The sequence below is a fragment of the Echeneis naucrates genome, chromosome 8 (genome assembly GCF_900963305.1).
Source record: "Echeneis naucrates chromosome 8, fEcheNa1.1, whole genome shotgun sequence".
Taxonomy (NCBI): domain Eukaryota; kingdom Metazoa; phylum Chordata; class Actinopteri; order Carangiformes; family Echeneidae; genus Echeneis; species Echeneis naucrates.
In genome coordinates, this window is record NC_042518.1 from 20,325,431 (window position 1) to 20,340,413 (window position 14,983).

The 14,983-nt window shown below is 41.6% G+C and overlaps 1 protein-coding gene across 1 annotated transcript in view; it reads right to left on the reverse strand.

The window, feature by feature from the left end:
• Positions 1-14,983, reverse strand: part of pdxdc1 (pyridoxal-dependent decarboxylase domain containing 1) — a 56,128-nt gene that overhangs the window by 25,193 nt on the left and 15,952 nt on the right. Inside the window, exons 12-13 of the mRNA XM_029507741.1 lie at positions 12,522-12,647; positions 12,344-12,394 (exon numbers count right to left, since the gene is read on the reverse strand). Coding sequence (XP_029363601.1) covers positions 12,344-12,394; positions 12,522-12,647 — 177 coding nt within the window. The remainder of the gene's footprint in view (positions 1-12,343; positions 12,395-12,521; positions 12,648-14,983) is intronic.

Here is a 14,983-nt window from a genome sequence, read left to right on the forward strand (position 1 = left end):
TTCATGACCCTTGTATTTTTGTATATAACATACAAAGTGAGGTGGGGCATTCCCTGAAGTACCTGACGGAACCACATCCTAAACAATTAGGAAAAAGTGAACAGTCCATCAGCCAATGAAGACCCAAAAGCCATTAAGCTGATATGGGTGGAAGAAAATCATCAGGAGTGGGAGAAGAAAGAAGAGGGAGAGAGGGTATATCTGAGGGAGAGGGGCGTAAGGGAGACGGGCATAGGCTTGGTCCCACCTACAATAGAGCATGGGAGAGCCCAGAACGTCCCACAGTGAAGTCACAGAGAAAGGTGGGATCTGCGAAACCATGACCTGGAACCAAGGTAATCCACACTGACTATAACTACAGATGTACAAACATATAAGTACTTACACAGACACCTGCAGGCGCACACATCTTAACCACAGAATGGCACTGTGATTGTTCACTGTGTCCTATTTACAGTAGCTACAATGTTACAACTAATACAGACTCTAAATTTACAGTGGATTACACCTGAGTGACTATGTGGAAATAGTGTTTCCCTAAGAGGATGCCAGTGAACAAGCTTCAATTTAAGTCTGAACGCCTAATACTGTTCCAGTATCAACACAGCTCCAATGTTACCATAGTCAAAGCCTTGGTGAGAGAGATCTTTGTCTCAAGCAATACCTAGAAACACAGATGGGTTTTGTCTTTGAATCGAGGTAATTTATTTTTGTTCAAAATGAATGTATGAACAAAATCTGGTTCTTACAAACTTTCTCACCACACATGGTACTCGCTATGAGAAGTTCTTTAATTTCAAGGCGGTGAGGTAGTGCTCCTTAAAAATAATGGCCAAGTTGGGTAGTCCTTCCGGCAGTCAGCTCTGCTATTGATACAAAATTAATCACGTCCCAGTTCACCTCTGAGCTCTAGCAGCAGTTTGCATGAAGATTCTGGCTGTTTCATCAAATAAGCGAAGAATTATATCACTGATAACCTCTTTCAATCTCTCAATCTCAATCTCTCTTTTTTAAAAATGTGGATTAATTTCCTGCTAAAAATAATCAACACAAATAGTCACATCCAAAAATGTTATCATACAAAGAATTGCAATTAACAGTTTACCTGTCGTTTTCTGCTGATTCAATGTCGCTATTTAAGTATTTAATGGGGAGTTCAGATGTTACATCTTAAAATGCATGGAAACTGCCAGGCGTGCTGCTTTCATCTTTATATCCAAATATTAAAAATTAAGCTCCTTGAGAGGTATGTAGTCGAGACAACCGTCATACACCTCCATACTGGTAAATATATTATTTTCATCAAATCAAATCAGATTTATTTGTATAGTGCCAAATCATAGCAAAGTTACATCAAGGCACTTTACATATAGAGTAGTATTTAAAGAGACCCAACAAATCCCCCGATGAGCAAGCACTTGGCAACAGTGGCAAGGAAAAACTTCCTTTAAGAGGCAGAAACCTCGAGCAGAACCAGGCTCAGGGGGGGCGGCCATCTGCCTCGACCGGTTAGGTTGAGAGTGGGGGAGAGAGAGAGAGAGAGAGAGAGAGACAGGCAGGCATTGGAGGGGGAGGGTGTGTGTAGGCAGGAACATGTTGCTGCATGAAGTTCATGGAGTTGAGCTGTAATACAGAATTCATGAAATATGGGACCAGCAGGTGTTGCAGGAACATGGGATGGCGATGGGTCACCACCTGCAGCATAAGGACAGGGAGAGAGAGGAGAGGAACTGGGAGAGACAGAGACTTTGGCAGAACATGGTTAGTAAATGCAGTATAATTGCTTAGAACTGGGTAAAACGTGTTTTTTTTAAGAAGGAAGGTTCTTATCAACGCATGCAAGGAGGGAGGGAGAGAGAAAGAGGGAGAGGGGGAGAGAGGGTGACAGGGAGAGAGAGAGAGAAGCTCAGTCCTTCCCCCAGCAGCCTAGGCCTATAGCAGCATAGCTAAAGAGTAGAGGACTTTAAATTTTTAACTATAAGCTCTGTCATACAGGAAAGGTTTAAGCCTGGTCTTGAAAATTACTAGAGTCCGCCCCCTGGACCGATGCTGAAAGTTGGTTCCATAGAAGAGGAGCCTGATAACTGAACGATCTGCCTCCAGATTTACTCTTGGAGACTCTAGGAACCACAAGTAAACCTCCATCTAGAGAGCGGAGTGGCCTGCTAGGACAGTAAGGAACTATGAGCTCTCTGAGATATGATGGAGCTTGGCCATTAAGAGCTTTATACGTTAAAAGAAGGATTTTGAATTCTACTCTATATTTTACTGCCAGCCAACAAAGAGCAGCAAACACAGGAGAGATATGATCTCTTTTCCTAGTTCCTGTTAATATTCGTGCAGCAGCGTTCTGAATTAATTGAAGGCCTTTTAGAGATTTGTTTGGACATCCAGATAGTAATGAGTTACAGTAGTCCAGCCTAGAAGTTACAAATGCATGGACTAGTTTTTCTGCATCATCCTGAGAAAGGATGTTTCTGATTTTCCGAATGTTTCTCAGGTGGAAGAAAGCTGCCCGACTAACTTGTTTTATGTGAGGGACAAAGGACATGTCCTGGTCAAAAATTACTCCAAGGTTTCTTACAGTGGAGCTGGAAGCCAAAGTAATGCCGTCCAGACTGATGAGATGATTAGATAGTATTTTTCTGAGGTGCTTAAGACATGCTTAAGTACAATAACTTCTGTTTTGTCAGAGTTGAGTTGAGTCATTCAGACTTTTATGTCTTCAAGACATGCCTGCAGTCTGACTATCTGAGTGACTTAATTTGGCTTCATTGATAGGTACAGCTGAGTATCGTCTGCGTAGCAGTGGAAGTTGATGCTGTGTTTCCTGATAATGTTGCCTAGAGGAAGCAGATAAAGCGTAAAGAGGATTGGTCCAAGTACCAAATCCTGCGGGACTCCATGACTGACTACAGTACATGAGGAGGAGCTGTTGTTAACATGAACAAACTGATGTCTATCTGATAAGTAGGATTTGAACCACCTTAGTGCAGTTCCTTTAATTCCAATTTCATGTTCCAGTCTCTGTAGCAAAATATTATGATCTATGGTGTCGAATGCAGCACTAAGATCTAGAAGGAGAAGTATGGAGGCTGATCCATTGTCTGAGGCCATTAGAATGTCATTGGAGACTTTAACCAGCGCTGTTTCTGTGCTATGATGGGCTCTAAATCCTGACTGAAACTCTTCAAACAAACTCTTCCCATCCAGATGCTTGTGTAGTTGTTTTACTACAGCTTTCTCAATGATTTTAGAAATAAATGGAAGGTTCAATATGGGTCTATAATTTGCCAAAACATCTGGATCAAGATTAGGCTTTTTAAGCTGGGGTTTGATGACCGCAGTCTTAAATGCCTGAGGTACATAACCCAGAAATAAAGTCAGATTAATCAAATTGACAAATGAACGGCTCAATTAAATAAAAGATCTCTTTATAGAGGCTAGTTGGTACTGGGTCTAATAGTAAGGTTGACGGTCTGGATGATGAAAATATAGAAGCTCGCTCTGAGAGATTCAGAGGTGAGAATGATTCCAGATGTAAAAGAGGCGTCGCAGCTGATTCAGGAGTTGCTGTATTCAGTAGGAGATTTTTATCTAACGCAGGCAAGAGCTGATAAATTCTTTCTCTGATCGTGAGAATTTTATCTGTAAAAAAGTTAATAAAATCATCACTGCTTAGAGCTAAGGGGATCACTGGTTCAACTGAGCTATGGCTCTCTGTCAGCCTGGCTACAGTGCTGAAGAGAAACCTGGGGTTGTTCTTGTTTTCTTCTATGAGTGCTGAGTAATATGAACTTCTAGCACTGCGGAGAGCTTTTTTATATGTTTTTAGGCTATCTTTCCAGGCTCTGTGAGACTCTTCTGACTTACTGGAATGCCAGTTTCTTTCTAATTTCCTTGATGTCTGCTTCAAGGCACGGATTTGGTAACTATACCAGGGAGCCATCCTCCTCAGATTGAATACTTTCTTTTTGAGAGGGACGGCATTGTCGAGATTCAAACGCAGTGTGGCCATAGTGCTAGTCACAAGGTCATCAACCTGCGTATGGGAGAAATCCTCATTTAAATTTAGATATGGCATTATTGGGAATGATAGCCACAGCTGCTTCAGATAAACATCTTCTATAGCTGAAGTTATTCCTCAATGCTGTGGAGCCCATCAAAGTAAACTAAAATGTAATAAGGTAATGGTCAGTCAGGAGAGAATTTTGGGGAAGAATTGTTAGCTTGTCAATCTCAATGCCATATGTTAGAACAAGATCAAGGATATGATTGTAGAAGTGAGTGGGTTCATTCACATGCTGGGAAAAGCCAATTGAGTCTAGTAGGGAAAGAAATCCAGAACTAAAGCTGTCGCTTTCTACATCAACATGTATATTGAAATCTCCCAGAATAATGATTTCATCTGTACTGAGTACTAATTCTGATATAAACTCAGAAAACTCTGATAGGAATTCTGAGTACGGACCAGGTGGACGGTAAACTGTAACTAACAGAACTGGTTTTTCACCTATCCAGTCTGAGTGGGAAAGACTAAGAGTGAGGCTTTCAAAAGACCTGCAGCGAGATTTTGGTCTGGGGTTGATTAATAGGCTTGACTGAAATATTGCAGCCACCCCGCCTCCTCGACCTGTGGTACGAGGGATATGAAAGTTAACATGAGTTGGGGGTGTAGCTTCATTAATGCTAACATACTCATCCTGTTGCAGCCACGTTTCAGTTATACAAAAAAATCAATATGGTGATCAGCTATGAGATTGTTAACGTGTAGAGATTTTGATGATAATGATCGAATGTTCAACAGTCCACATTTGATCGCAGTGTTATTTGAGACTGAATTTGTGGCTGTTTTAATTTCAGTTAGGTTTTTGTTTTTAGCTCCTCTTCTGTTTAATTTGGGTTTCTTAACTTTTCTAAATGTAGGTGGTCGGGGGACAGACACAGTTTCTATAGACCTAAACATAGACAGAGACTCTATTCTATTCTCGGCAGGCGACAGCTCTGACTGAGGCGCAGAGGAGCGTGTTAAACTGCAGCTCTGCCTCCTAGTCTCGACCCGGGATTGTCAGAGTTTTCGATTTCTAATAAAATCTGCCATATTCCTAGAAATGAGAGCGGCCCCGTCCACGGTGGGATGGATCCCATCTCTCCTAATTAGACCAAGTCTCCCCCAGAAAGACTTCCAGTTATCTATGTAGCCCACGCTGTTTTCGGGACACCACCTCGACAGCCAGCGGTTAAATGACGACATGCGGCTGTACATGTCATCACTGGTCCGATTGGGGAGGGGGCCGGAGAAAACTACAGTGTCCGACATCGTTTTAGCAAAAGTACACACCGATTCCACATAAATTTTTGTGACTTCCGACTGGCGAAGTCGGGTGTCGTTACTGCCGACGTGAATAACAATATTATCATATTTACGTTTACTCTTAGCCAGCAGTTTCAGATAAGACTGGATGTCGCCTGCTCTGGCCCCCCGGGATACACTTCACTATGGCCGCCGGTGTCGCTAACTTCACGTTCCTCAGAATAGAATCACCAATCACTAGAGTCGGCTTTTCAGCGGGTGTGTCGCCGAGTCTCTTGTCTCGGACAGTCACCCAGCCGCCCTGACTAGATCCCGGCTGCTCGGGAGCCACTGGGGGGAAGGAAACTATCTTAACTGCCGTATGAGCTCGTCTAGGTTGGCCCGCACCGGCTACAGGGGGGAGGCTAGCTACACTAGCATAGGTTGGGCTAAAGTGCGGAGCTGGGATTCTAACTCATTCATTTTCGCCTCCATTTCTACCATCATCCTACATCTATGACAAGAGGTGCTATCATAAAAGGAGGCAGAAGAATAACTACACATGAGGCACAGAGAACAGGAGAGGAGAGGAGGAGGAGAAGGAGGAGGAACAGAGAGTGGAGACAGAGAGCTAGGGGACATTGCTAATCGGGTAGTTTGATTACCGGAGGAGCAGAACCGGTTATAACCTTTGGAGAAAGGGGAGATATTGACTTCTAAACCTAGTGTTGGTGTGAAAATTATTTTCTGTCAGATTAATCGAGTGAATTAGGAAATAATAGCAATAGAACAGTGGAAACAACACACGAGATGACAGAGCACAGCAGAGAGCACAACCGCCAGTGACCGGAAATGACGCAACACGCTTACCGCCCCGCAACACGCGGTAACGTCATATTGCCTTGCGAACGCTATTTTACATGGTCGACTGCTTCTCTCTGAGCCTACAAGCCATGCTCAGCTGCTCAATCCTGCACCTTACATGTACGTAGTAGTAGTACATATAATAGTAATTTATCATACCTATGTTGATCAAGCTGCCACAGAGCACCTTCCGTGCTTCTCATAAATACATAACCATAATAACACAACACACACTTTTACAGAAATTGCTGGCAGAACCTCCACATGCAGGTTTCACCTGGGACCTGTGTCCCCCTCTGATCCTCCACCACTCTTTCCTTCAACAATGCTTCAACAATGTTTTTGCTCCAATAGCCTCAATTCAAAGGTATTAATTTCAAGTGCATCCACAATAGCTGAGACTTTAGCCGTCACCCCCCGCAGCAAGTACACTAGTGTAGGTTTAATTTAACCTACCTTATGCTGCAGCTTTGTTCGGTGAGGGACGCGGCGGCCTACCTTCCAGCCAAGGATACAAACTCGATCATGTTGGGGTCACCAATTATGTTGTGGTGGAAACAGGTGGAAAAGAGGAAATCAGGTTGTCCGGACACAGGTGTCAGATGGGGAATCTCTTTATTCACATCAGCCCCACTAACAACGCAGTCAGAGACAGAAACAACAAAACAACATGTGAAATGCTTCTTATACCTCGGACCAGTTACGTGTGCATGTTGTGTGGATAGCCTTCACCCTTATCTTGGACTTCAACCATAGTGACTGTGCAGCTCTGTGTGCGTATGTGTGGTGCAATTCACTTCCCTGGCACCCAGATGTCTTCTAGTTATTGTTTTGACTTGTTAGGCGCCAGAGCAGGTCCTGATGACCTTACTCTCATATTGACGCATGAACAGAGACAAGGCCTCTGGACCTTGTCTTTCTCCCACACTCTGTTATTTGGTGGTATACTGGGTTTCAAATTAAAGACGAAGAGCAAAGCGACATTATTTGCAAAACATGCATGAAAAGGTTATGGCAAAAAGTGGAAGCACCACAAATCTCTTCAGCCACCTATAGCAGGACCACCAACTGCACTATCACATAAGTGAAAGCAACAGTTGGGGTGTGTACATTAAACGTTAGGGCTGCTGTAATCCACCACATAGCCGTAGTTACATTTACATGAACTAGAGGAGTCGTTTGCTCTGTTTTAATTCGACTGCAGTTGGGAGTCGGCTGAAAAGCTGATGTTGCACACCAGTCTGTGGCCTCACAAAGTGACGAATCTTAGGATATTTTTTTTTTTTTTTTTTTTCTCTTGTCATGCAGTAGTTTTCTCTGTCCTCACATTGGCACAGACGCAAAGAATGGGAGCAGACAGATCTTAAATAAAACAAAACCCAATAATTTTTTTTTCTTTTTTCCACAGATGCCGTGAGATGGCTAGTCAAGCGTACACTCTTTGAAATGTCAGTTTCCTTGAAGTAAACAAGGAGTAGTTATCTGACATTGGTATGGGATGCAAATAGCCTAAACAGTCTAAGGTCCATCCGCTCCCATTATAAGCTGCTGTGCAACAGGAGCAGTAAAAAATCTTCAGATTAATTCTTTTAGACCAAAAATATTCTATAAAAATAACTATAGCCCCAGGTAAATTAGACTGGGATTGTCCTTTAATATTGATTTGTTTATCTAAAAAATTCTTTCTTCTCACTCGTTAATATAGCTTACAATGACTATTTCTCTTTACTTGTTTATTTAAGTGCAGTCGGTTTGCATGGTTTTCTTAAGGAATGATAACTAATTTGATTTAACAGTGCAGTGTTGAAACAAAAAGTTGTTGAGGAGGCAAAGTCTTATTTGGCTGAAGGCAGGGTTAGCTGACTCAGCTGTGCACACACTGAGCCTGCAGACCAAGAAGTATCAATGGCACCACCCGCAGCAAGAAGAGGGTTAGAAGAAGAAGAAGAAGAAGAAGAAAAAGTCACTAGCCAGCTTCTTCAAACGAAGCACAGTGACCAACAGCAACACACTGACACAGCAAAAGAGAATTGAAAATGAATTTTCAAGCTACTTGCTGTCAGTGAGGATTGAGAGTGATACAGATCCTCTTAAATGGTGGAGGGAATATGAAATGACCTATCCAGCACTTAGCAAGGTAGCAAAGAAGTATCTCTTAGTATCAGCAACCAGTTCTCCTTCTTAATGAGTTTTCAGCAGCAGTGGTAACATGGTACGTGGTACGTGGTAGCTGTTACAGGGTATCCCTGAAGCCTGAAACAGTTGACAGGTTTGTTTTCCTACCACAGAGACTGTAAGAAATATACAAGTTTACATAGGAAGACGTTGTCTTCTCAGTCTACCTCAGTGAATATTTAATTTTATTTTCACAATTATTCCACCCTGGACAGGTTGCCAGTCCATCACAGGGCCAACACACAAAGACAAACAACCACTCACTCTGATTCAGACCTACAGACAATTTTGAGTCACCAGTTAACCTAAATGTGCATGTTTTTGGACAGTGGTAGGAAACTGGAGTACCCGGAGGAAACCCACACAGAAATGGGGAGAGCATGCAAACTCCACACAGAAAGGACCCAGGCCGGGAACCAAACCTACAACCTTCTTATTGTGGGCCAACAGCACTAACCAGTGTCGCCCTTTCACATTTAGTATTTCTGTCACACCGTGGTGAGGTTGTCTTGTCTGGGCTTACTGTATCTCATCATTTCCTGTTTTATTTTGAAATGCCTAACTCTCCTCTCGTTTCAGAACACTTGCCGTTCCTCATGTCTCCTGTGTGCCCTCCTGATTACCAATTGTCTCCACCTGTTCCCCATTTTCCCCACAGTTCAAATAGTCTGTCTTCCCCTTGTCTTGTGCCAGCGTGTCGTCGATTGATGTCCCACACCAGCGTTACGTCCATGCCACAGTCCTCGTTTCTTTGTAAGCCTTTTGGTCCTCTACTGAGTGAATTTTTGTTTGTAATTTCTATATCAGAGTTAGCTCTTTTTCACCCTAGCCTTTTTGTTCTTTCCTCTACATGAGTGACTTTTTGTTTGTAATTCTGTTGTATAGATTAATGTTCATAGCTTTTGTGTTTTCCTCCTTGAGAGTGATTTTGAGTTTCATAACGTTTTCATAGAATTACCTTGATCCTCTGCTTAGTAGCGTGAGTGAGTTTCTTTTGTTTTATTAGTCAGGTTTTTCTTCCCTACGGAGTGTTTTTTGTTGTCCCCCTTTTTCCCTCGTGACTTTACGTTAATGTTTCATAGCCCTGTTTTCTTTATTCACTTGGTTCTGAGATCATTGCTGCCAAGAATAAAGTCTGTGACTTACAAAGCCTCTGCTCCTGAGTCCTATCTGAGTCCCGGCCTGACAATTTGCAATATATTGAGACATTTGAATTTATTATGGCTTATTTATTTTCTATACATTTCATACAAATTCCTCATACAAAAGAGGAAGCCTGGATAAAAATTGCAGATTGTGTAAATGCTTAAGTTAATAAAGCCGATATATATCATTATATAACTTTAATTCCTTTCCTGACATTGTCTCACAATAAAAGATACATGGAAATCACTTAGATTAGGGCCAAATCAAAGTGAATTTTAATTTAAGTTGTCTTATTTGCAACAAAGTCAAAGCAATTTTCAAATTAGTGTCCTATTAGTTGTAGTGCCAGCAGTCTTGGCAGCAAATCTGGACCAAGCACAAAAATATAATCCAAAGTGGTATGTATTTGCTCTGCATTTATCACTCTTTTAGTGTAATGGGGATGATACCCTGCATAATTAAATGTTAATATTATCTTAAACAAAGAAGATTACACGGCCTCAGAGAGCTGACCCTTGCGAAGGGAAGCCATGGAGGACATACAAGAGGGTACTCAGTCAGACCCCAGTGCTGGCAGCTCCTAGCAGCAAATCTTTTATAAATGCTAAAAATACTAAATGCATATTTATTGTTTTTCAGATGAGCAAAGTCTTTATCTAATTTACAGTTGAAAGAGACACTGTAGTGTTGCTCAAGCTGCCAGCTTATCTTTGTTTGCTGTGTTTAATCCACTTCAAATTCTATTCATTTCCCTTAAACTATTCCACAGGTGGAGATCAATGGTGAGGCACTTTCAGTGTATTCAGAGGTACCTTTTGGGGTAGATATCTTAATAATCTAAATAAGAATTTAATTTAAAATTTAAATTCATCTTTTTAAATTAGAAATAATGAAGTTTCTTGCTTATTAATGTCATAGGAAGAGGACATTGCGCAACCATCCTCTCAGCCTTGTTAAAAAAAAACAAGGGGTAAGGGTTTTATAATTTCTAGCAGTCCTATGTCTACTTTTTTAAAGTAATACTTACCAAGAACGCATCAGTGAATGATGAATGCACTCAACCAACATAACTGAAAAGTCTATCTCACTCATCTCTGTTGCTTGATGAACACTTCAATGTCCTATTAATACAGGTTGGAGCAGACAGTGTTAGGGCTCTTTATAAAAGAAATCTAGAGCTGGATAATAAGAAAAAAGAGCTGGAAATCAATAAACTAAAAATTGAGATCGAGCAACTGGAGTATGAGAATAAGACACTGCAGTAAATGGTACTTTAAAATGTTTTGTTAAGCATGGTTGACATTGTATACTTATGGCTTTTTCTTTTCCAGAAAAGGCAGACTTTAATAAATAATATAACACATCATGTGATCTTTTTCATGTTTTTTTTTTTTTTTTTTTTTTTTTTGGGGGGGGGGGGGGGGTCGAAAAACTGTAAGTGCATGGCTATGTTTGGTCGCATTACTTACATATGGTTCAACAAGATTGCACATCAAACATATTCATATCTAACACATCACGCTGGTCTCCAAAAACTCTCCCCCTCCGAAGAGCACCTCTAACTAGTCGGGCAACTAAATCCACTGGATTTTCCAAAAACAGTGAGGCCATGTCCGAGGAGGATGATCAGTGAAAGGGCAGCGCTTTTTATAGCCAACTTTAAGCCGAAAGTCGGAGAAAAAAAACAGGTCTGGACCAGGTTATGTTCGCAGCATAAGTTACCATGGTGATATAGCCATCTTAAAAGAGAGCCACCTTCGTGACACGGAGGGTTAGACACACACACACACACACACACACACAAACAAGCAAAAAAAACAAAAGAAACCCTGCCCCGCAAAAAAGCCCCCCGCAAGATTCAACAAAAACAATTTGGTGCAGTTTTAATTTATTTTTGGCTCCTGAAATCAACTGAGGGTCAAAATTATACATTCAGGGTCAAAAACCTACAGCACACCTTATATTAAGGTTCAATGGCAAATTTCACCTTACCAGACACTTTTGTAGCCACCAACAAGCTTCTAGCATAATTCTGGCTCAGTATAAACAACTCAAACACATATTGAAGTTTATAATAAAGCATTTTGACCATTCCAGTGTCAATGGTTTTTGATTAATCGAAAAAAAAAAAAATCACAAAAAGTGTTACAATCATTCCATGTCTCCCCTATAATCAATCTGCTGCAGAAAAAGACAGCCCAATTGCCATGACATTTATCCCCATGTGAGTATACTCCATGTAAAGAGTGTATGTAAACTTTCAACCACAACTGTAAAAACTACAACTACATCAGAAAAACTACAACCTGCACAGAAACCATATTTCCTCCTCCTGTATCTGCGATCTAATATTCTTTCAGTCACAACAGAGAGATTATGATCAAAGGTGAAAGAATGAAACTTCTTCCCTCCTTACATCAGCAGTCCAGCACAACGTCCATACTATGTCTGTATGACATTAGAGTGAGTGCCAGTGTTTGTGTCCTTTTCACATCACAGAAAAATCACAGGTGACTACCCAATCCACAACAGGATTAATCACCCAGCATTAGAAAGCACAACACTCTGTTCATCACGATGAAGCTACAGCATCAAGTCAAATCAGAGCAGCTTTTATTTTATTTCAGATCATCACACCTACAGTTAGGATTAATGACTTTCCAAAAGCTGTTATCCTTAAGTGTAGTTTTTGTGTCAGAGCAGTGTTTATCGGACAGTGCTGTGAAGAGCTAATGCAGCACTATGGGTCTCCATTTTTACTGAGGTAGACACAGCACCAGACATGGTTCGCTCTCAAGCCTGAGCAAACAGCCTATGCACCTTTGTCTATGGTGGAAATGATGTCAGCATTGAAAGATTACCTACCAATATTTTAATGGAGGCCAGAGACTTTAGTTTCTGCAGAAGCTGCTGGCTCTAGAAGGGAGAAAGTGAGGGAAATTTTCCAAAACATGGTTTTAGTTGAAAATGTTTGTCTATTTCAGCACCCTCCTACAACTAATATGTTGTGTCTCATTTGTTTTGCCTGAACACAAAAACTCACCAGAGAGGTGGCATCTTTGATCTTCTGAACAATTCCATTGTGACCAAGGTACTGCAGGGAGAGCCAGAGGGGCAGTGCTCGCAGCTTCTCAACCGGCTGGCTGGAGGTCAGACCTGCTGCTAGAGACTGATGGGCAGAAAACAAATACAGAGTGGTGAAAAAGACACTGGCCATGAAGAACCAGTCCATCTTTTTTTAACAAAATGGAGCCACATGGCATGAAGCCAAAATGAAGCTGTATAGTCAACAGATCTGTTTAACACAAAACGAAAAGTTTTGTTTTTTAGCTATTTACTGAAACATATTCAAGATACAGTTATAAAATCAATATGGGGTAAAAATACAGACACTGAGCTGTGATTTGATGATATACACATTCAAATTGGAGGAAAGGTTCAGGCAAAGCAGCTCTTTAATATGTAGCCAATTCTTTTTCATAAGGCCAAAGTTAACTGGACAATTACAATTTTTCCAGGTGTGCCATTTACAGTTGGAAGCTGTTGTGAGGTCAGAAGAAAGGGGAGGTGACGATTCCAATCCCCCACACCCCTCAAACAAAGAGACTATTGCCTCCAACAGAGATTTCTCAGGTCTCTGTTAAGTGCCGTCCTGGCACGCTAACCCTAACCCTTATCTGAACCTGGCAGCTAGAGGCCGTGCTTTCTCAAGATCAGAATTTCAGTCAATGCCACAAATCAGCATGAACCTGCCTCACCCCGCAGAGAGGTACCCCTTTTCTGACCCTCCACTCAGGCTGACCTGATAACCTTATCAGGCAGCAAATGCAAATTGCTGCTCTGGAATGCATCCATACTGATAAGGACACAAGGGTTGATATAATAAGAAATAGGATACTCTGATCAAGAGCAAGAGACTGCAAAGAGGCTGATCCGACTTCTCTGCAAAAAGAGGACTTTGTAGCAGTTCGAACCGTTTTTCTACGAGCTAATTTGGCAGAGATAGGACTTGCATAGCCATAGCCATGTCTCTGATTTTCCACAGCCAACATATGCATGAAAATGATCTTTTCTTAGTTCATTCGTTTGTGTGCTCTGTGATGTCGTGATTGCCTAATAACCATTTAATTGTGACTTACACATCAGATAAAACCATGTTCACCGAAGTAACTACAACAAGCAAAGAAAACTGTACTTATCAAACGATACATTTATCCTTGTTTACATATAACTTCAAACTTGGGTGAATGAAAGGCGTCGTTAAAATCCAAACACCACCCTTGCTGTGCCCTGATAGCTTAAGGGAGAAATTCAATTGGACCAAATTCGCGCCAACAACCAGACCACAACTGTGGGTCAGCCTCCAAATAAAAGTAGTCAAAATTAATTTTTTTAGGAGTCTTGGAGAGGTCTGGGAAAGTTCTGAAGAGGAGAGCTTCCCCAGTAGACCTGACAAAGCAACAGCAACCACAACAGAAAAGAAACGCAGAAGTCAGAATTTAGCTGCTAAGCTACAAGGGTTAAGTTCCAAGTTGAAGCCGAAGCTGCTGGAGACCGGAACAAGTTTGGCTGCACGGCACTCAGCCTCTAGCGTCTCGAGTTCCTGTGGTAACCAGGGCCTCTTGTACTGCCTGTGGTGCCAGTCTGTTTTCATCAGGAAAGAGAAGGATAATTCAGATATTAACTTCATAACCAAGCCAATCGCACGACAGACAACAGTGCTGCTGAAGAGGGACGAGCCAGACCGACAGCCACTTCAGCCGAGGACCAGTCTAGCTGGAGAGGCCACGACAAAGGACCTTGACGCGGCCGCTCTCGTTGGACATCTGCTCTTTTCGTGGCCAGTTGAGTCGTCTACCAAGTAAGGTGGCATTTATCTGCTTCCACAGTGAGTTGTTCTGAGTGGTGTGAGGCATGGATATTAAACAGTGAATAAAATTTTTAGAGCTCTCCTTCCTCAGACAGACTCCCCCTATGTATTTCGATAAACAATCAATCAAATAAACCAAATCCTCAAGAATCATCAGCTGCTTAATCATCATTGTTATATCATGCCATTCCATTTACATATCCAAGCTCACCTGTTTCACCTAGTATATGCTTTGACTTGCACCTGTATATAATGAGCACATTTTATTTCCCCCTTTTTTTTATTAATGAAAACCCCATAAATTAAGCAATTGTTACACTCCTTCCTTCAGTAATTGTACTTAAGTCAATCCACAGTAAAGAACATTCTTTCTAGATTGAGATTTGATAAGAGGCAACCCTATACACCAGTGGTCCCCAACCTTTTTTGTGCCACGGACCGGTTTAATGTCAGACAATATTTCCACGGACCAGCCTTTAAGGTGTGGCGTATAAATGCAACAAAATAAAATTATACGATCGGCATAAAAACTGTGCCATTTTCTAAATGTCATAATAAACATGAATCCACTGTGCACTCGTATGCAACTTTATTAGCAGCGTCATCGTAACATCCTCTCTGCCCCCTAACCCCGA